The 24,444-nt window shown below is 35.4% G+C and overlaps 1 protein-coding gene across 1 annotated transcript in view; it reads right to left on the reverse strand.

Moving 5' to 3' along the window:
• LOC121421804 (low-density lipoprotein receptor-related protein 1-like) overlaps positions 1 to 24,444 on the reverse strand; it is a 122,152-nt gene that overhangs the window by 8,270 nt on the left and 89,438 nt on the right. Inside the window, 25 exon segments of the mRNA XM_041616606.1 lie at positions 217 to 429; positions 687 to 762; positions 1,331 to 1,462; positions 3,743 to 3,934; positions 4,551 to 4,774; positions 5,407 to 5,585; positions 5,969 to 6,228; positions 6,891 to 7,022; positions 7,412 to 7,531; positions 8,233 to 8,358; positions 9,066 to 9,179; positions 9,620 to 9,745; positions 10,459 to 10,569; positions 11,381 to 11,500; positions 11,876 to 11,992; positions 12,812 to 12,937; positions 17,381 to 17,503; positions 18,264 to 18,383; positions 18,735 to 18,866; positions 19,646 to 19,888; positions 20,846 to 21,042; positions 21,824 to 21,971; positions 22,389 to 22,438; positions 23,100 to 23,287; positions 23,985 to 24,190. Of these exon segments, the coding sequence (XP_041472540.1) occupies positions 217 to 429; positions 687 to 762; positions 1,331 to 1,462; positions 3,743 to 3,934; positions 4,551 to 4,774; positions 5,407 to 5,585; positions 5,969 to 6,228; positions 6,891 to 7,022; positions 7,412 to 7,531; positions 8,233 to 8,358; positions 9,066 to 9,179; positions 9,620 to 9,745; positions 10,459 to 10,569; positions 11,381 to 11,500; positions 11,876 to 11,992; positions 12,812 to 12,937; positions 17,381 to 17,503; positions 18,264 to 18,383; positions 18,735 to 18,866; positions 19,646 to 19,888; positions 20,846 to 21,042; positions 21,824 to 21,971; positions 22,389 to 22,438; positions 23,100 to 23,287; positions 23,985 to 24,190 (3,775 nt within the window).

Genomic DNA, 24,444 nt, shown 5'->3' on the forward strand with positions numbered 1-24,444 from the left:
CATGAATGAAAAGAATGAAATCAACTACATCGTACAAATCAGATATGATCATTTGAATCTAAACTTACTGTGAAGATCAAACGATGATGAGTGCAACATATCAAAACATTGAAGTCATGAAGATCTTCTCCTTGCTGTTAGTTTGGATTCTTGATTTATGTACTACTTCATTTGAATTTAGACTGAATGAGTGAACTTGAGCTACAAGATTCTTACCGACATGCTAATGTGCTACCACTCTCAAAGCACTGGCCGCGACCATTGCAGTACGTACGACACCTGTCCTCTGTACAAAATGGCCCTTTCCATCGCGGAGTACAAGCACAGTGTAACATTCCAGGAGATTCATATGTACACGTTCCATTATTTTGACAACGGGAATGGCACCGATTACGCTCACAATGCTCCCCACTGAATGGAACTTGACATCTAAAAAAACACACAGTAGTCTAACAATTAATCACCCGTGAACAAAATACAGTCTTGGATTAACTGATTTATTACATTTCTAGAGACTTATGGTTAAGTAAGTTATATGTAGATTACATGAAAGGTAAAGCTGTATCTCTCACCCATTTACAGATACAATGACTAGAACAAGGACTTACATAAGTGAATAACCAAATAAACTTTACTGATTTCGATCAAAATTCCGCCCCAATTGATGGCTAAATAGAACATCATACCTGCACTTTGCTCTTCCATTGACTTCAACACAGTTTCCATTATTAGCACAAACATGGCTGGCACAAGGAGAGTTATCTAGGGTTTAAAAAAAAATACATAAATGAACTTCAGCTTTTAGATGTTTTCATCCCATATACATGTATAACATGAGAATATAAATAAGATTGTTGAAAGACCGTGCATAGGGAATTAATTTCTTAACTAAAATTCAATAGATTCTTGACTGCATCTTGAATCACCCCCCCACATTTTCTGTAACCATTCCGCAGTGAAAAATGTGACCTCATACCTTGATATTCAAAAACTAATCAGATCGTCGTCCCTATATCAAATCATGCATACTTGTCCAGATTGGACGTTGAAGTTTTCTTTCCCAAAGCTAACATCGATTTGAGGGCCTCCCGACTCGATCCCAAACCCAGTGACAATCCCCTCATCTCAGGAGGGGATTTGCACTGGATTAGGGATCGAGTCGGGATTAACTATGACCAAGTTTGAAGTTCATTCAACAAACATCTCTTTAGTCAATGTGAGAATGAGAACAACGGAAGACCCCAAAACATAATCCCTCCAGCAACCGTCTCAGTTGGGCAGAGGCATAAAAAGACATGAATGAAAAAATTGTTGTTTAATTTAGATTTACCTTGTACTGGTATGCAATCTGATATCCCATCAGGCTCATAGCCTTCCTTACAGACAGTAGAGGGACCAAATGGAGTTAGCAGACATAGCTGATTGGAAGAGTACGTCTGGTGTTCACAAGGATTGACGATACCTGAAAAAATACATACATCACCAGTCATTTCCACACCGTTTCAATAGGTTTGCAGTCACTTAGTATACAAGCAAATGGTCTCATTCTTAGGTTGTCTACACAAGCACGGCTAAAACCACTTGGTCTACTATCACTTTGGTCTAATTACCTAGTGGTCCAACCATCACTTCGGCTTATTGTCATTTACCATATCCCGCAGATGGAATAACTTTCCACTTCTTCTAATAACTGTTTCAAACTCTTCATCTCTTCATACTGACTAAGACATTGTTCTCATTATACTTTCTAATACTAGTTTTACTGGAAACTGGTTCAGGAAATACATTTTTGAAGATCTCTTTGCTAGCATTCCCATTTGATCACCCGAAAATGATTTTCAAACCCACTTCACGAAAGTGATCCTGTTGCTATGGGAACGCTCTCAGTGGGGTGACATGTTTTGCGCAAAATTTGAAACCGCAGCGTATAAATGAGTGAAATAGCACGCTCAAAATGTGCCACAAAGATTGCTTCCCGAAGAGCGGTTGTGTCCTCACTTACTCTGCAACAGTTTAACAAGGCTAAGCGATCTTAGATAACTAGGTGTCAAGATAGCAAGGTGGTTTTCGAACTGGTTTGGAAGATTGCTTTCAACCTTCTCATTGTATGTTAAACTAGTTTCCAGTAAACTAGTTTTTCGGGCAGTAATGAGAACAGGATCTAAGTAATAATAATAATAATAATAATTGGATTTATATAGCGCTTTTTCCAGAGGATACAAAGCGCTGTTAATTGCATAAGACAAGTTAAGGTTTATGGTTATATAAGTGTGTTTTGAGATGTTTTTTGAAGAGGTTAAGAGAAGAGAGGTTTCGAAGAGATGGAGGGAGTTTGTTCCAAAGACGGGGGGCAAGAGATTGAAAGGAGTTGAAACCGGCCTGTTTTCTGGACTTTGGAATTACATAGGAAGGAGCAGCAGTAGAACAAAGTGAGTAAGTAGATCTTTGTTGCTGAAATAATGAAGAAATGTAGGTAGGTAGTGTGGTTGACAGAGACTTATAGGTTTGAACAAGTATTCGATAATGTATTCTATCAGAAACAGGTAGCCAATGTAGTTCATTTAGAAGAGGGGTAGCACGACACCATTTTGGTTTTTGACAGATTAATCGTGCACATTTGTTCTGAAGGCGTTGAAGTCTTCCAAGATCCTGTTTACTAATACCCCCCACAAGCAACCACCATAGTCCAGCCTGGAGAACACAAGAGCCCTAACGACATTATGACACGTGTCCTTATCAAGGAAACTTCTAATGCGATTGAGATTATATATTTGCCAGTTGAGAGTGCGACACAAGTATGTTACATGTTCGGTCATTTTCATTTCACTATCAAAAACAACTCCTAAATCCTTAATGGTTGAAGATAATGGAATATCTATGCCATTAAAAGAAAAAGAAAGGTCAAGGAACCGATTAAGGTGTGCAGGAGATGCAGCAACAAAGAATTCTGTTTTACAAGAATTTAATTTTAACTTATTATCAACAAGCCACGATTGAATGTCAGACAAACATTTTGAAATACGAAAATACGCGCAGGCTGCATCTCCAGGCTTGGTAGGATCAAAAGTGGTGAACATCTGAATGTCATCGGCATAAACATGGTACTGAATTGAGTGCCGACTGATGATGTTCCCAATATTACCGATGTAGTATGTAAACAACTGAGGCCCGATAATAGACCCTTGCGGTATACCATATTCCAATGGTTTCTAATGTGAGACCAATGCAACTGTCAATTGTAACTTCAGCATCTGGGGACCCAGGCACTTCCAGGAACCTGTCTAACACCATCATAGCTAAACCCACAAGGTCTACTCTAAATTTGGTCTAATAACCATTTCGTCCAACCATTACCTGGTGGGTAAATTCCCTCGGGGTTACTGTCATTTGGTACAATGGCCCAGATGATCTAAATTTCCACTTTGTCTACTTACTTTTTAACACTCTGTAATATGAATTATTGGTACATATAAGTTCAGAAACTCCAGAAACAACAGAAATTATTTTCACAATATCTTTTGCCAGTTTCACATGAATCAAATGAGATTATGAAAGACTAATCCACATTTGGGTAAACAAAAACCTAGTTATTTACTTTAGTTTAATCTTTTCTTTCTTGATATCTACAATCTCTAAAAGAGGGTTTATTCTTGATTATAATGACTAAATCAACATTCAAATGTGACTGTATCAACTGGGTTCTTTGAAAGTAGATTTATAATGTTCTGAAGTAATACATTACCTGTGTCCTGTTTTTGTTGATGGACAATTTTGACCATGGATGTCTTTGGTCTTTGTCGAGTAAGAAAAGTGAGCCTCTTTCTATCAGTACTCTGGTGACCAAACTTTCCTACTCTGAAGAGTTGGTAAGGATTCTTGGTGGAGCCGTAGATACGATCCTCAAAGATATCAATGGAGAAAGGGGAACCGCCAGCTGAAAGCAACAAACAATAATATTTTTATTGTTTAAAAGCAACAACAAATCTTGTTATGTCTCAAGTACAAATGAAATCAACTTTTAGGACTTTAAGACTTTTAGGAAGCACTGAATATGTCAGAAAGATATCTATACACTGACAGATACATTTAGATCATTAACTTGGCCAATAAAATTCTAGCCTATAATCACATAATGTCTGTGAAACATTATGGACATTGCAGACACAAAAATTGTATAAAAAGGAGAAAAGAATTAGGTGTAAAAGCATTATAAATTATGATATGGATCATTACTTTGGCTGAAACTGATCATGCCACCAGTCATTTATTTCAGCTAACATGACAATTGCCTATGACTAGTCATGGTTTTACAGTAGAGGATGGTGTATCAAGTAACAAGTATCCACACATTAATACCTCACAAACCATACAAAGCACATTATTTTTTTCCTTGGAAATTTGAATAATTACCCACACTTCTTAACTAAATTTGAAATGGTCCAAATGCCCTCCGTTAAGCCTCAGGCATGCTAGAACTCTTCCAAAGATAACTTGTGCTTGTAATTCTTTCTACCGTCCTCAATTATGTGTACTATTTGTATACTACTCACTATGAGGGAATGTAACCACCGGAACTCGGTCTCCGCCATCCAAATCAGAGCTCTCAATCAGTCTCATCTTGCTGTCCGCCCAATACAATCTCTCGCTTACATAATCAATGGCGATACTTGTCGGCTGGGCTAGATTCTCCTCTACTATCGTTTCTAGGTGAGTCCCATCCATGTGTGCCTTGTTAATAGCGGGTCTCTTTCCCCAGTTACTGAAGAACAGCACACTGATAGAGGAAGAATAAAAATTTAAAAAAATTAAAATACGATGTGCCACAGTCTGTTGAGAATTATTCCACCAAACATCTTTCCCTGTGTTGTGAAAATGTCTCCAGACTATGCTTTGGATCTCTTGAATTCACAAAGATAGTTTCAATTGTACAATGGGGGAAAAAAACCCAAGGACTACACACAGTTGTGTACATAATTATGCTATTTCATCACATACACTAAGAAAGGTCCAATTATGTATAATTGCATGCTTTTGGCAAATGATATTATACTACAAGAAAATCTGCAAGGTTTTGTACAATAGTACAATTGAAACCAACATTGTAAATTTGGGTCAATGAGATTGGGTGGGGGCATTGGCTTCATTATTCGCAGTAAATCAGTAACAAGCAAATTTTGTAGTTATGTAATTGATATGGCACTAACATTTGATCAGAAACAGGAAATAGTTTGAAAATGATTGAAGTAGAAACATGTTCCAAGATACAGATTGCAGAAAGTCTCATTATCCATCAAAGTCTATAATAAAAACACCTTTCCATTCATACCACCTGTGAAAAGGTACCCTAGGACAAAGTTTTGAAACCTTACTTCTACCCAAAAGAAGAGTTGACGAAGAAACCTTTACCCTTTCTTTGGATGGACGACAATGGACTGTGGATGTGTTCTTGCATTTGATATCAATGTTTTCCTCAGTGAACCATCCAGACTGGCCACCTCTAATGAATGAACCGAGCTATCCGTCCAGTATACCATGTCACTGATCCAGTCAACGGCAATGCCCTCTGGTTGGTCCAACTCAAACAGCTACACAAATAAACAAAGTAAAATCCATATCGAGCGATGAAGAAATGTATTTTCTGCGGATAAGCAGTATGAAAACTTTTAGGCATGTACACTGTATGATTATAAATATTTTTTTTGGGGGGGGGTGGGGAGTTGAAATTTCTAGAGAGGCTGCCCAGGTACACATTTTTTTTCATGGTGAGGGAATATTCTAAACATTGCTTATTGTAACCTTCCCAACTTCCTCATCATCATGTCTTTCTTCCTCAAGACATAACCATCCATATATCACATATTCCAGCCCAATTTGATTATTTTTTTTTCTTTCTAATGTTTACAATGCTACCCCGTCTCTTTCAGGACGGGAACAGAAAATTCCTGACAGAAGCGTTCTTGGTAAATACCTCAACGAGGGGATCTTCTTCTTCTGTATCTCTCTTCTTCCTTGCTGCATCATTATGAAGTGGTATTTGATATAGACGATACCCTGACGTATTGTAGCCTGATAGGATGAAGACTTTCTTCTCACTGTAATGCATATCCATGGAGATTATTCTTGTCCCAGCATCCACGCTTGCATCTGTTTGGTAAGGTGACGGTGGACCTGATGTGTTCATGTGACGAAGTCTGCCTTCTTCAGCTATGTATAGAACAGGAGGACCACCTGAGTGTTTAGACAGAAAAATTGGAGAAAAAAATCAGAATGTAAAGATTGTTTGAACTAAAGTATAGGGGAGGGAGCAAATTTTCATTTGTATTAAAAACTTTTATACCATTGCTACAAAGGCGAAAATGACACCAGAGAGACCAAATCTATTAAATTGTTTCTAATGATGTACCATAGGTCAGCTTGAAGTTGGTTTCAATAGTACAACAGTAGCACACTACTTGTAGATTAAAGATTAACTGTCATGAATTACATGACAAGTGAAATTCAAACAAAACTGATATAATTAACCATACAATCAACACATTTGCATATTTAGAGCAATACATAACAGAGCCACCACCGAAATTTAACAAAGAAATTACATGAAAAGTACCATTTCATCAAGTCAATTCAATCTTCTAAATGCAAGTCTTATACAATGGTAAAAACAGAAGCAATGCAATTTATCTGTAGGATATAAGGTGTAGGCTAGGCCTTGCCATATTGAAACTTCTGAAGCTACAAACTTATCATGTTACCTATAGGTGTTTACACATGTAGGTACTCTATACCTTATTATTATAATTCTGATTCACTGATACATAGAGATACAGAGATACTGTACTAGTGCAGGTAGGGCAAGCTATCAATTAATATTTTTATCATTATATACTGACCTATTGCTTCACAATGAATTGAGCCATTGATCCTAAGCTGTTTATAGCCTTTAACACAGGAGCAGCTATACGATCCATTCAGGTTCTCACAGGTCTGGGTACATGTACCAAACTCAGCACATTCATTCACATCTGAAAAATGTTATAAAACAAATAATATTCATGAATTTAAGGCATCCTTCATTGCTTCATATCAATGAAAAAAAAACAATACTGAAATTTAAACAATCACTCATGGAGAAAAGGAAACAAAAATTACCCTTACACAAGGATGAAAAAAATACATCATTAACAATAATAAATTGGAATAATACCTGAAACTCAGGTAGGATGTTCAGTAATACCTGATTACCATTTTGTCTAAGTTTCAAGAACTAGGTACATATACTTTTTAAGTTATGATGGCATTTCAAAAACTTAACCTTGGTTAAGATTTCAATGTTAATGATGCTGCTGCTGTCGGAAAAGCAGCACCTATAAACTGAAAAGATAAAATATAAGCAATAGAACTCCTCACATACCTGCACATGATACCCCATCAGCAAGTAACTCATATCCTGGATGACAAGTACAGTAATGGACCCCACCTACTAAAGAACATTGATGGGCACACTGAATGGCTCCACTGTGACATGAAGGATCTACAAGATAGATTCAATAAAATCAAGTTTGTTAGGTAAATATCATACTCAGTTCTTGTATAATACATATGATATACCATTTAACGTCTGATTTCAAAGGGACTTTGGGTATTACTCTGGCTTTTTTTCAGGGAAAGCCTTTTACAGGGAACAAAAGTATGACAATGAAATAATTATCATATTCCTGTAAGGTTACCCCTTTAAGATAATATTAAACAAGCGTAACAATTGACTTTTTTTTATCCAAATCGTATGTTAAGAAAAGAAATGAAATTTTAAACTCAAACTTGAATGATCACAAGCAATATGCAAATGAGATCCTACATGTATAATGCCACACACTCAATTTTGTAATATGAAATTCCTTTTTCTTTCTACCAATTTGACAATTAAAAAGCTTCTTCATTGAACTAAAATAGGTTGCAAAAATGAAAATCCTACATAACAAAATTTAACAATGTAAACATTTCATAATTTCATATAATAAACCAAAGAAGCAGCCAGTGCATGACATCATCATTTCAGATCCAATTTGGATGCGATTTTGATCTCTTTTCATACAAATCTATTTTTGTTGGGGTGGACTTGCCTTGAAAATCAATAACCCAAGCTTGTCACAATAATTCCCAATTATAAATGTAGATCTGTATAAATAAGCGCAAGACAACATAAATCTCTAGAGTTAAGAAGATGAGATTTACTTTTGGTGCAGTCTGCTTCATCTGAACGATCCTGACAATTATCCACTCCATTACAGAGCAGATTGACATCGATGCAACGGTGATTCTTACATTTGAATTGGTTGGCAGTACACAGAGGAGGAGTACCTGAAATTAAAATAACAATCAAAACACATATATAGTCTGCCATTCAATAGGCAACTAGATGATCAGTGCCTCATCATAAATGCTACACATTATTATTAATGTGAAAGGAAGATTAGCATTCTTTTTTTCATAAGATGATGTGCAAAATCTACATGTACTTCACTGATATGAAAATTATTTATGTGTCTGTTGAAGAATGAAATTGTAAAAAATTAACAAAAGGAAAATGCAGCCATGCAATATAATGAAACGTGTACTTTTATGTACCTGGTGAATCATTGCTATTGTTGCTTAAATAACCAAATGCTGGTTTCTTTCTCAAAGAATACTAATCCAGATGAAAAGTGCAATGACATACATAAATGAATCAAGGACCATTTTAAATTCTTTGTTTTTAAAAGCCTCACTCTGTTGGTAAGTAGACTTGGTAATTTATTATTCATCAACACACAGTCTGAAGGAAGTGTTCAAAAAGATATGAGAGTAATCTTAAGTCATGCTAACACACTGACACACATGTAATATTTAACACACAATCTCATCGATCAATACGAGGTTGAGCTCATAACATTAACCCTAGAGATGTCTACCTTTGCTATCACCATGAATATGAAAGATATTTGTGTTATATGAATTCTTGTTTATGAACTGATGTGAATTGATAAGGTGTATTGATCGCTTTCAATAAGAAAGAAAAGGATTCTTACAAAACATCTCATCACTGTTGTCTCCGCAGTTGTTGATACCATCACATACAAAGCGCTGATTGATACAGATGTGATTAGAACATCTATACTTGGTAACAGGACAACTTAGGCGAGCTGAAAATAAAACAATAACGATCATAATGGCACCGTAAACGAAAGAACAAAGATAAATTGTAATGTATTCCATAATTCTTTTTTGTAATCATTGATGTAATGTGATTGCCCAGTTAAGTCCTGGCTGGCATTGTGATCTTGGACAGCCCTCAACCACCTGGTACATGTATGAATACTTTTGATGCAGTCCCTAACATATATCTCCATTTATAACACAAGGTTAAAAAAAAAAACATGATGGACATTGCTATTTCTTACAATATTGAATTAAAATGAAATTCTATATCTTAAATTCAAACAATCAATCAACAGGAGTTAGAAATTGAAAATTTCAAATTGAATTCAACAAGACTCCACTCCCGAGTTTTTATTATTTATATTACAATACATACGTGTGGTAATAATAGATTTTGTAAAATAAATGGAAACAAGAGTCTTACCACAGAGTTGAGGATCTTCATCGGAGTTATCTCCACAATCATCTTCTCCGTCGCATCTCCACATTAAAGGCTTACATTTATTGTTAGTACAATGAAACTCATCTTGCAGACATGAAACATTCTCACCTAAATGATAAGAAACATGACACAAACACAATAGGCTAATCCCAATAAAACATGTACATCTATTAACAAAAGTGGCTGCGCAATACTGTTGTAATTACTACTGATCAAGTACAGTGAAAATAAATATATTGAATAGCTTTTATCATGGGATACCAGGAATATTCCACTTGTTTGGTCAATATTGCATCGATCTACAATCTGTGCAATATTTCTTTATCACATTCTGAGACAACCAAAGCAATATCTCCTTCCCCAAGTCTACACATGCGTATCTGTGCAAATGTAGTGAAAGAAGATACGCATTGACCACGAACTTTTCACTTGCAATACATAGACAGATATTCATTAAAAAAATCTGATTTAAATGGTGGAAAAATATTGAATTTCATGTGACAGCCTCAAAGTGCAGCCTTTCTCATCAAGTGAATGGGGCACCACATTTTTGTGCAATCTGGAATTGGCTGAGATATTTTCCAAGAAAATCCAATATTTATCCCCATTTTCAAGAGATTTCTGGATTACTTACATGTAACTCGTAAGAATACGAGACACATTATGAACTGAAATTTTCTGTGGAATAAAACAAAATTCAGATTTAATCTTAAGTTAAATTTTTAGGTGTGCAGACATGGGGGCCCCATCATAATCATTTTTGTTTTACAATAAAGTAATGAAATGTGATGAAAGTAAAAAAACAAAAGTATAGTACTTACAACCCTCCTCATCCGATCCGTCATTACAATCTGGATCACCATCACAATTCCAGCGCCACCAAATACAACGACCATCGCGACACTGAAATTCAGTCTCGGCACAGTCTTCTTCTACAAAACCAAAGAAACACACAAATAGTGGATTGAAAAGTTTAAAGTAGCTTTAATTCCATATCTAATCAATATACATGTACATGCGTACTGATCAGTAATCAGGAATTATATTTAGGGAACTTTTCAGACACACTTGAGAGTTAAATATAGTTTCGCTTCTACATGTAGCTGCAAACAGGGGGGTGTTTCACAAAGACTTAAAGGGCTTACAAACCAACAGCTTTATAAAGCCCCACCTCAAGTCCTCATATCTGGCCAGGTTCAGTACCCACGATGCAACATTCTCAGCAGTATAGTCTTGTAATATAGGCCCACTTGATTATAACACACTTATTCATTCCTGAATACATTCATAACGCAAAAATTATGTTACCAACTTACCATGAATCATAACAGGTACCAGTTTCCCCCAAAAAACACTTCAGTTTCTCTACACAAGTAAAATTATATGCTTATTTATCCTCTGTATTACTAAAAGTTATCTCAAAAGGAACATTTTAAGACTAGCCTTTTATCTAACACACGTTGAATGAAACAATACACAGTGGTGGCAGTTCGCTCCTTCTTTAAGTACAACTTAATGTCATGCTCAGACACCAACATGATAACGTTATAAATATATAATCTGGGGACTGTTTCACCAACATTTTCGACATCTTTCCTTGATTCTGATTGGCTAAAAGGCACGGTTAGTATGGTAACTGTTGGATTAAATGGGACTTCAGGTATAAAACATCCGACAAGTCCTTTGATGAAACGCTCCCCTGGAGCAACCCCTGAGCACAAGCTGAATAGAGAGATTACTTACTACAAAGCGTTTGTTGTTCATCAGACTCATCCCGGCAATCAGGTTTACCATTACACGTCAGATTCTTGGTGATACATTGACCATCATCACAACGGAATGCATCCTTCTCACATGACGTATCTGATAACAAATATTTGGGCAATACACATAACAGGAATAAAATCTGTTTACAGATGTACTATTAATTACCTAATATTTCATTCATTTGTACAGGGATAACAGCGTAAAAAAAAGAAATGAAAACTATTTTGATGGATGGAAGAAAGTATTGGGTGGAAAAAGATCACTTCAATCCCCTACAATCTACATGGGCATAATTTAAATTTGGAAAATAACAAACTCCATGTGTTTGTGGGAGTTAAATAATAGGAAATGCTGCGAAAAGAGACGAGTTGGCAAGTCTGTTTGTGTTTGTGCAACATTCACATTTCAAGAAGATATCATATTCATTATTTGGTGATATTTTATGACAAAATTTGATAAAAGTCGACTTACTGCAACCATCTTCATCAGAGTCGTCTCCGCAATCGTTGTCTCCATCACACCTCCATAGAATAGGGATGCAGTTATAATTCTTGCAGCGGAACAAATCTCCAGGGCAGGAACGATTGGCTAATGCATTGAACAGATACCAAACAGTTACATGGCAATTAAACTGAATTCATGAATACAAGTTTAAAATAGGAATTACATTCTGTACTCTAGTAGGAAATTACCTTTATTCACTGTTCACAAGTAGTTACAATAAAATCATTAAAAGGTACAGAAAATGAATGTTTAAGGTTGCTTGTCTGTGTATAGTGCCCACTTAATTTTCTGCCTTAGATGGCAAAATGTGTAGTAGAATTAAATAATCACTGAATGGCTCAGGAAATAGTGGCACTAGTTTCTACAAATATACAATAGCGTAATACTTTGCAGTGAATGATACCTTCACTTACTAACTCATGAAAAAAATCCTTTACAAATCTCTGTAGATATCAAACCAAAACATAGCAACAGATTTTTATATCACATGACAACAATAGTGCTGTATTTTCTCAACTTAACTTATTTCTGTCATCTAATGAAAAAATCCAGGGCATATTTTATCACTATTACACTGAAATACAGAAAAGAGCTATTTTACCCTGTGTATATGCAACAAAATGAAAATAAACTTTTTCTGAACCCCCCCAGCAATTTCACACTGTACTAAAAATGATAGTCAAGTCTTACCAAGAGTTATAATTAATCCAGATAATATCAACTATGGATGAATGCACATGTACATACAGGTAGAGATATTCTACCTCCATTAAGAGTATACATGTACATCATATTAATATATGTATTCTATATGTTTGGGATCACTGGCTTTCCGTAGTTGAGATCGATTGAATCCATTGCAACTGTTCGTGAGATGTGGCCAAGGTGTTCATGATAACTTACAACAATCTTGAGGTTTTTCATCGGAGCCATCAGCACAATCTCGCTCACCATCACACTGCCATCTCTGCGGTATGCAACGACCGTTGCCATGACAGGCAAACTCATTCACAGGACATGAACGATTTACTGCAAGGGAGTTAATAAAAAAAATCAACATCTAAGAGCAAGCTCAAATGGTCATTTTCATACGTGAGTGACACAACAATCGGAGAGGTTTAAGGGCTCATATCTTCAAACGTAAAGGTTATGAATCAATCACGACTACTATATTATATACAATATAGGACTGGCATGGGCCACTACGAGTTTGATTTGAATTCAACAATTTGTTTCGTAGATATGATTAAAAAATGGTGTGTGAGTGACACGACAAATTTTGGACATGGGTTTCTGACCATTAACACATATGGATGGATTCGTGCCCAAGTAGTTTTCAAGGAGTACTGTACCAGTAAATGGACATAAATAGTGTACCTATCTAATACATAGAGTCAAAATCAATCAAACCTCTATGGAAAATGGTACCCTCCTATATACTGTGAGTGACACGACATCCAAAACGTGAGTGACACGACAAGTGCAAAAATACAACATTTATCTCAACAATGAAAGTATTTTTTGCATGATGTACAAGAGTAAAATACCATTAACCTAAAAACAAGCTTAATTACATAATAACTGCTTTCTTTAAAGTTGATAATATGTCATCCTGATGTTTTATTCTTGGTTTATGGTCATATTTGCCCATCAACTCACATTCTCTATACCAAACCACATTATTGTCACACTACGGCTTCTACATGTACCACTCCTCTTTGGAGGAGGAGGCACTTGAAGGAGGTGTTATACAGTCTTGGCATTGACATCAACTCAAACATTCTTTTTGTGGCCTGATTTCATTCAAAACTTTAACTCTTTCTCCCTATCTGTATATGAAAGTTTACAGGTTTACAATTCAGCATCCACAATGGATGGAATATTTTTTCCTTGTAAGAAAGGTATTCTCAATAGTCACTCACATCATCTGGCATGGTCTGGTAGCCAATGATGTCATGTATGACTCCTTTTTCTTGAAATATTGGATTACAATATTATCCTCCTTTAATATTTTAGGCATTGTCCAAATAGGACATGGCAGTTTCAATGTCTTTTTTTGGTACCAAACCACAATTACATTGCTGCACACTTCAGATGGACTATCAGCAAATCCTTGAGAAACTTGGGGATCAAGTTCAACTCATCAAGCATAGGTTTTCTCCTGAACACTGCTTGTATGTGGACCCTCCCAAGGCAGTAGGCAATTTACCAAAATTCAGAGTTGTGCTTTTAGCAGGAATCTTGCAAGCGGCTTCTCATTGCTAATTATTTGATCATATACCAAGCCATGGGAAAGCCACAAGGTGAAAGACACAGTCAGTACCTGATTCTCGCAGACTGCTATTACCTACACCTACAAGTCATTACAAGCCTTTCCATTTCCTAAGCCCTAGGATGACACACTAAAATCCAATTCAGCATCCCAACCAGGCTCCCCTTATACCTCAATAGCTTTTTCTCGAGGTCCAGCTCTGTTCTTATCAGGGTACCCCCCAAAAAAAAAATTTGATCTACACGTAATGGCAACCCATCCAAAGTTGCTCAAATCAAAATACGGTCTCAGTTGGGACTTGTTGGGACCTACATGAACATGCATCATTTTGTTGTAATGAATATGTGTAAATGCAAATCTGCTCTGAACACACATCAGCCCGCTTACGTTAGCTTGCTGTTCAGACCCTACATGTTGTTAATCACTAGCGGTATGAATGGTGGCAAAACAAATAATGATTTTGAACTTGGCATGTAACTGTTTCAAGCAATATCCAAAATGTTCTATCAAATCTCAGACATTCTCACCTGAAAAGTTTATGTTTTCTTGCAAATTTGTTTATTTCATGTCCTGGAATACAAGCTTTATGGCAAATGAAAAGGTTGATTTAATCAATTAGAAGGAAAAGAAAAATATTTTCTTTTCTGAATTTGAAAAAATGTTTGGTGTTCATGGAGATCTCTTATATCTCATACACTACTTTACCACTAAAATTTCTGCAAATTTCAAAATAAGATCCCTGACTTTTCTAGCTTTCTTAATGAGTATAACAAAGAAATAACATTGCTAAAAAGAAAGGTGAACTTTCTGCTCATTTCTGTAAATGGAGACAGAGAATGTTCAAGTCATACCTGTATGACTTGAACCATCACCATCACCAACCCTTTATGCATTGTAAATATGTCCATTGCTAAAGTATAGTGGTTTTTCTCTTGATACATTCATAATTTTGTGTTGATTGATTATGTTGTTATATTCTTAATCACAGTACATTCACCAAAATATGAATTAGGATCCGAGTCTTCACACCAATGGAAAATTGTCAGGATTTTTTAAACCAAGGCAACCATGGATAGGAGAGAAAATAGATGAACTTGATGTCAAATGCAATATTTCCAAAAAAATGAGTGAAATTAGGAAAATGGAGGAAAATATTAGCCTAAAATAGGTCTAAATGATGTCAGGAACAACATTTGGGCTGTATCCCTGGTAAAACGCTTCAAAAATTACTGGATGTCCTTTTTTATACACAATATAATACCGTGAGTGACACAACATTTCGTGAGTGACACGACACAACTTTAACAGTTAATTTTAGCTTTACCTTAACACATTGGACCAAGTTACTTTATATACAATAAGGTACAGGAAAACTGTATTTGCTCCTGTACTGGGATAAATTAATTTTCAGATTACACAGCTCTAGAAAACTTTTTGTATTTAAAACGTGAGTGACACGACAACCAGTTTTGAAAACTTCAAAACCCTATTTTTTCAGATAAACACTTCACAGAATTTTTTTTTGCTATTTAGGAGTTAGATACAATACACAGCTTGTATCTTGCCATTAAATGCGCTTCTAAATACAAATTTTATATTAAGATAGGCAATATGTGAATTTTAATGCAAACATCAACATTTTGTAACATTTAATTTCCCTTTCATAAAATTCACTGTATCTAAAGACATAATTAATAATTTTATGTAACTGAAATGGAAAAATATACTTTAAGATGTCTAGTTTAAAAAACATTAAAGCCTAATAATTTCTAGCATGTTTTAATTTTCACCTCCATGTCCACTTTTGTTTGAAAATGACCAATTATCTGAATTGCTTATGAACAAACCCTTTCTAGATTTGGAGATTCATACATGTACATCTGTTGATACTAATACCATTTTCATATTCAACAACATCACAATTCATGCTTTAACAAACTGATTAGTAAACCTAACCAAGTTTTGTGAATTTCAGATTTTGAATAGGGGTTAAATTTCAAAATGGCTGTACATGTACCTCTATGTTCCAATTAAGTCAAATATGCCACCACTTGGTCAGAATGACCACTTATCTATAAAATCTTCAAGATGTTGGCCCGAATTCACAAGGATGGTTTTGAAAACCTTTGGTTGAACCCATGGTTTATGTAGATTTCCTGTATAAATCACTCTTATTTTAATACCGAGTACATGTATATTAAAAAGTGTCTAATACTGATGCTCGCTTTTGTCACTGTGCGCAAAATTGACGCCTGTTGTCATGGTTAAGTACGCTATTTTATTCATGAGTAATGAGTGGACTCATGACTAAAATAGTGTATTTAACCATGGCAACAGGTGTCACTTTGGTGCCCTGTGACAAAAGCGTGCATCAGCATTGGACACTTCAATATACAAGGTAAATAAGTGTAATTTATACAGGAAATCTGCATAAACCAGGGGTTCAAACGATGGATTTCAAAACCATCTTTGTGAATTCGGGCCACAGAGTTTCCATATTTGAACATGTATATCAGGAATTTGTCTATAAAGGCAACCTGCTCATAAAAACTGCTATTCTTGTGTCCCTTAGATGGTATTTATATACAGGTTTAATTGTGATAAAGCCTAAGAACTCTATTCTTCTCTTACACGGATGATCTTTATGAAGGCATGATTATAATCTTAAAACTCCATTCTTGGCATAGATGGGTGGTCATTATACACAAGATTGATGTCAGGAAATCCAATTAAGTCTAACATTGATGGTCTTTATATACAGGTTCAATAGCAATAAAGTGCAAAGCCAACCGCACACTTTGCTATACGATGCAACATAATTTTTTAATAAATTGCATTTTGCATTGAATGTGAAGGTTCCAAGAAGTGAAATTATTTTATTTGAAGTTCGGCATTGTGTTAGGAATAATAAAATCATAATTTTGCTTTGCGGTAAGCCCTGTGGTTGGAGAAAGGTCCAAATCTGTTTAAAGTTGCAGCCGATGATGACATCATTACGATTTAAATTTGAATTTGCTTTTATTCCTACTGGGAGGCTCAAACTAGACTAAATTTCAATTTCAGTAGTTCTTACCAATATTCTGAACTCTAATTGCTAAGATTTTTTATTTGCTGGAATGTTCATCTCAACTGTTATTACAAAATCTTTGAAATTTGTATTGTAACAAATCGCACTATGTGCGCCAGGCTTAAGAACTCACGGCATGTTCCCAACTCATCTGATCTGTCCTCGCAGTCATCTTCACCATCACAACGCCATACTTCAGGTATACAACGCCCTGTTGCATTACACCGAAACTGATCGTCTCGACACTGAACTTGATCTAAATGAAAAAAAAGTTAATTAAAAAAATAATAATCAATTCAACTTACTGTTAATGTAAGTTCAAATGCATTATAATAACCCGGATATCCCAGGTCAAAGTGATTTAATTCATGAAAAATAAATGTCATACTGTCCGAGTATTTATCATATTAGGCTTCATCTAAAGCTTACAGAAGCTGTGAAGTGCAATCTACATGTATATGACGAGATGGCAAGATACATTACTAGTATCTTGACAAGTCATGTTCGTAGACCTGTTATGTCAGCATAGCAATAGAACATAAAATGATGTTTGATGTTTCATTGAATGATGAACAATAATAACTTGATAACATGACTGAATGTACAATTGCTGAAGACGGACAGTCAACCTGTCACTCCTGAAGACGGACAGTCAACCTGTCCGAAACGTCGAGTCTCTCTACTACTCATCATCTCTACTCGCCGACTCAAGCCAGCATCTCCTCATCAGCTCTACTACTCAAGCTGTTCTCACTCAACATTCCTTCTGGTTTACAGTCCTTTTCAGGACTATTTTCAAGAAAGAATACTCTACTCTCAAATCTCCACTTTCTCGCCTATCCACTTCTTCTCTTCTTCTATCCACTGTTTCTATAACACTCCACATGGTGTACCGTAAACCACATCAGCAATTGTACATGCCACCATGCAAACCTTCAAACAACATATGACTGAATGTACCATTTACTATATATACATGTATTAGATGATAAAGTAAGAAAGCTATAAATACTAACCACACGTAGCTTCATCTTCCCCATGTTCACAATGATTGATACCATCACACTGAAAGGATTTGGGAATGCATATGTTGCTTCTCTCACATTTGATCTGATTCTGCAGACATGTATGATTCACTGCATATACAAACACAAAAAAATACAACAGAATAATCATTCATCCATTCTATATATGTATATCAACTTCCATATACATGTAAATAAGAAAAGAACATGCAAGTGCAGGTAAACCACCGTACTGATAATAATGCTATAATGATCAAATTATCAACATACATGTAAGGTTACTGAGTGTATTCAATGTATTCAATCAACTCTTCTTTCCAAGTAGTTGTGTTTAGAACAGTTCATTTAAATTTCTGTTGGTCAGAAGCAGTGTTTTATACTGGTTGACCCAACCACATATTTGATCATTAAGAGGTTTCTTTATGATTATGATGTAGAAAATAGAAGGTGATATCAACTTACGGCAGCGCATTTCATCTGATCCATCTCTGCAGTCCTTCTCACCATCACATATGAATGCAGGATTGATACATTCATTATCAACTTCAGATGCATTCTGACACTGAAACTGACCAGGTGTGCAATAAAATGGACCTATATACAAAACAACAAACAAAAAATGAGGTATGTGGGACTTGGTATAGGATGAAAGTGATGTATTAGATAATGGAGAATTGAATGGTGGCAGCATAATGAATAACGTTGGGATTCTAGAATGATAATTTATCAGATAAAATGTTTGTATTTAATACTAGCTAACTTTTAATCCCAAGAACATATCACAGATTTTTTTTCTTCAAAATCTAGTGACTCTAAATATGATAAACATATGCAATTCATATACATTCATTCATGTTCGAGACAAGAGAGGCTGACTGCACTAATCAAGTTGATCTAAAGAGAAATATTTTCGATATTATCAGAGACATCAAAAGGGTTGCTATTTATGCAAGTCAAGAAATCCTTTGCTTTTTTTGCACTTTTACATCTTATCATTTGACATTTTAAAACCATCCTTCTACAAAAAACAAAAAAATGAACAGATTACCTCTGGGGGTCCGGAAAGTAATAATGATGAATGATTTCAAATTGAATTTGAAAACACTTCTATATTTAATCAATATCACACACTTATCATGGGCCGTTTCATAAAAACTTACAACTACTGTACTGGAACTTTGACATTATTGTATCTACGATGGAAACCTTGATAATGATTGGCTGCTGAGCCTCATTTTGTAGTTGCGACATGTTAACATAGTTGCAAATCTTTATGAACCAGCCCCGGGACCTCCCCAATAGTTCAGTAAATCTGTTAGAAAGTGACTTATTATTGTATTATAACAATACTAATAATAATAAACTGAACTTACGGCAGTTATCAGGTTCATCCGATCCGTCGCCACAGTCATCCTCTTGATCACAATGCCACCACGATGGGATACATTTATCATTCCCACACACAAACTGACTTCCGGTACAGTTTGATACACATGTCCTTCCATCGGAAGCAAGGTAGAAATTATTAGGACACGCACACGTCCTTCCGCCATCTTGATTCAGAAGACACAGGTTTGAACAGCCACCATTGCTCTTACCACAAGGATTGTTCTCAACTGGAAAAAAAAATCAAACAAATAATCAGGGCCCCATTTCATAAAGAATTGTTATCATAACAAGTTTACCATCAGCCAATGAAAGCAAACGATTTCAGTAGCTTTTTAGTGTTATTGCAAATCTGTTGTAATAATAAGTTTTGTGAAAAGGGTACCAGAATACTAACATGCTTTTACAGCACATACTTGAGATGTTGCAATGGACTTGCATGTATTATGTTCAAGATTTTGTTGTTAACTTTCCATTGTGTTCTTGGCTCATCTCCCCAGTACCTTATTTCACTGATCAAAAGTTATACCCCTTCAAGATCCTTACGTTCCTCCCTTTCCAATTCTCTTGTTACCCCCAAAGTTTCCAAAACCTGGGGTGAAAGATCATTTGTTTACTCATCCTCGAAGCTATGGAATAGCCTCCCTCATAACATCAAACAGTGCTCGACTTCTGAAACTTTCAAAAATTACCTCAAAACATTTCTGTTCAATTCTTCTTAATTTCTTTTATAATTTCCTAAAAAGCGCCTTGAGCACTCTACAGAGTGGATTTGGCGCGATATAAGTCTAATCATTATTATTATTATCTATGCATTCAGTTCAAGAATGTATTGTCAATCAAATGCATAGAAAGCAACATAATAAATGGACATGCCAATGTAATATACACATGTACAGTCAATGTGTACAATATAGACTTAACAACATTTCATGTAATGTGGCCACTATACTCAAATTCAAGACGTAATATCATGGTTAATACCAGGGATAATGAGCACCATTTATAAAGGCATTCATCTTCCTTAAAAAAGTACCTTGAAGAGCATTTAAATCTGTCCTTAAATTGGTCCTTACACTATGTTACGAGGAAGTGAGTGAATGAACAGATAACCCTATAGCAAATTCCTCTTGAAGCACCATCGTCTGTTATAAGACAAATGGCCATTATAATAATTGAATACTTACTTCGAGGCTGGCGAAGAGGATGCAGGACTTGAATATCCATCGGTCTATGTACTACAAGGACCAGGTCTAACTGATCTTGGCCAGTGAACTTGTGAGCCCTCTTGACCCTCCGTTGGTCCCAGTCGGTCCAGTAGATGTAATCACCAAACATGCTCATGGCAAAGATATGAGGGACGTTAGACCCCACCACAGTATGTCTGCAACAAACATAAATTAGAAACTATCATATAATCTCCATATGTGGTACGATAAAAATAATGCACAGTTGCGTGTGAATAATTGGCATTAAAGTGCACTGAAGAGTAACGTATTTCCATTGTGAGACAAGCACGAGGTACTCCATCATTTGCTTTAACATAACAATGGAATACTGGAGATGCCTACATCAACACTAACATTACAGATTTAAATCTGTGCATTATTTGTTGTATAAATCAGGCAAAAATTATCAAATTGCAGTTTTAAAAAAAGGCAAGTTTCTTCAAATTAGACAGACAGAAGAACAGCATCTGCTATCTATTATGTATTATGACTCCTTATAAAAGTAAAAGAGTGAAAGATAAATTCCAGTTTTGGTAACGATCTCAAAATGACTTTTTACAGAATCTAATATAATGACCACCCAAGTGTTTGTTTGTATGAATAAAAAATATGTGCCAATGGATTCTGGGAGAAATTGTGTAATTGCTGAGAAATAAGCAAAATAAGTGCAGATTCGGTCACTTCCGTCGGGTCTTTATTCCAGCAATAATAATACACTGTCCCACGTGTGCCTATCTGTGTTGGTGATCTTCAGTGTGAACGTTTTTCAGCGTAGATTTCAAGATTTCACAAAGTTCAGTTTATGTAACTGTATCAGATCTAGATCCTCGATGATATTCTGACAATTAAGCCTGGTTTTACAGACTTTCTCATGAAATCAGTGTTTACTGCAACTACTGGCATTTATCTTTAAGTAGACGTAGGTAAATGTCTTACCTGTTTGTTCCATTCCAAGAGACAGACTCTATCCTATCCTCCCTTGCATCTCCCCAATAAATTCTATCAGTCGTGTAATCGACCGTTAGGGCATTGGGCCACTGAATCTTCTCCGTTACCAATCTTGTGAAGTGGCGTCCATCAAGGCCTACAAATAAGATGAGGATAAATGTTACATTTAAAGCATCGCTATCCTTGAGAGGTATATGAATTAAATGAAAGTAAACAAACTAAGGGAAGATACTGGAGCTTTGTCCCTCCCCTCCAGAATAACTTTATATCCTTAAGATTATAACAATAATAATAATAATAAAAACATTGACAAGGTTATTTAAACAGGTGTTTCAAGCATGCAGGTAGGCTAGTCTGGCTAACGAATGACTTATAAAAACAAATCTCAATCCGTAAACCACTTCTGCGATTAACAGCAAATCTATTCACATTAAAATAAAAAGTTGCATGCTTCCATTATTCTAATGATTAAAGAGGTAAGTTTCAAGAGGTGAACTAAATGATTCAAAAATTGTAATCAAAGAAAATATAATGAATAAACAACTAAACTCACTTGCTCTTCCAATGTATGGTGAAGATCCCCAGTCAGTCCAAAACATGACACTGTTTAGAATACAAATTTATGTACATGTATAATCAATAAAACATCCAACCTGAAGTTAGAAATAACATGTCTGGATAGAAAATAACATGTCTGGATAGAAAATAGCATGCAGCGCTTAGAAACATTTGTATTAAGCGCTATATAAATATTGCAAATTATTGTTATTATCATTAAAATAATGGAAAGATCCCATTCGAGAAAAACAGAATAAGGCATATTACAACTTTTAACTTCAGCAAATAATGGCTTTCAGAAAAATAATATTAAGGAAAAAGCCTTCTAAGCATACAATTTTAGAATAGTACAAACATATTTTTTAACAAAAAAATAAATATTAACATGAATAAAACCAATAATCATTGGAGATATATCTCGTCAAATATAACAGAGTGTCAATGTGATACATCATTAATTTTATTTTTGTGCATTTCAAAATGATCATGACCATATTCAGTAAAGCATGATGAAATACTACAGATCCTCATTATGACTGAAGTACATTGGCTTATCTTGGGGCCCCCATACACCAACCCCTTTCTAAAATTGGATTGTGGATGTGTTTTATAATGCTCTGCAGATGCACTGAATGGTATCATATATCCTGAAGTGCCAAAAAAGTTGATTGTTAAGTTATGTAACACTACATGATGGGATACTAACCCTCTGATGATATCGAGAGCAATGGCTCTAGGTTCATCGAGATTCTCTTTGATCAAGGTCTTGCGATAGCTTCCATTAAGCCTTGATACTTCAATGACATTCAAACCTTTATCACACCAATACAGGTTCCTTCCAGCCCAATCTACAGCAATACCATCAGGATTCAATACACCAAGATCATGTAATACCTAAAAAACAAAAGAAAATCAAACAAAACTTATCAATTATTGAATAAAACAGGTCTCTATAAAGGCCATCAATCTAGGCCCCGCTGCATAAAAATTAATATCAAAGTAACTTTGGCATTAAATTGTAAACTTCCTTAAAATCCTTTATTCTGATTGGCTGACATTGTTACCATAGTGGTTACCATTGGATGGCAATGTTACCATAATAGTAACTTTTATGCAATAGGGCCCTGCTATCTTGTCATTCCAAAAGTTCCATAAACTTGAGAGGAAAAGATCCTTCGCTCGAGCATAACCTATAATGTGGAAAAGCCTTTCTGAAAACTGTTCAACTGCTCAAGTCTATTGAGTCTTTCAATAATTTTCTCACATTCTGAATTTGACGATATATAAGTCTCATTACTCTCATCATATATATCATCATTATCTAACCTTAATAGATTTCATGTACATCATTTCTAAGAAAGATATTACGGTAAATCAGAAGAGAGCCACTATATCAAATCCACTTCATTTTATGAAAGGGTGTAAGAATCAAGGTATTGTATTGTATACATGGCACTCAGCAGAAGATTCAATTATTTGTTACAGCTCCTTGGAATTAAGTTCCTTCCCCTTTTAAAAAAAATTCAAAAATGAAAAATATTAAAAATAACAATAAATTGAATACTAAAGAATAAAATTAAAGATATTTTACCTCTGTAGTTCCATGAGTAATATTAGCACGACTGATCTTGCTGTTCTGTTGAGTGACATCAGACCAATATATCATCCGTTCCTCCCAGTCATAATCTAATGCCACTGCATTGGTGACATTGACCTGAAGCGTGGTGTAGTTGGAGCCATCGACGCCAACTGTGCGAAGCTGATATCGATTCGAAAACAGTAGGTAGGGTTTAGGTTCTGGATAGAAAGAAAACAAAACACATCACGTATCACTTGCTATATTACCATGTTATGATGAAAACATTCTGTCCCTCGGATAGGATGTTAAAAATAGACCTCATGAAGAAGACAATCACCACCTTTGCAGGTTAAGAGCCCACTGCATCATTCACTTTAAGATTAGCGGGTAAACCACGGTGTAGGAGACCACCTGCACACCAGTAATCAATCATATCAGGAGAGACCTGCAGGTCATCGTGATTCGATTCGCT

Source organism: Lytechinus variegatus, chromosome 1 (genome assembly GCF_018143015.1).
Source record: "Lytechinus variegatus isolate NC3 chromosome 1, Lvar_3.0, whole genome shotgun sequence".
NCBI classification, from domain to species: domain Eukaryota; kingdom Metazoa; phylum Echinodermata; class Echinoidea; order Temnopleuroida; family Toxopneustidae; genus Lytechinus; species Lytechinus variegatus.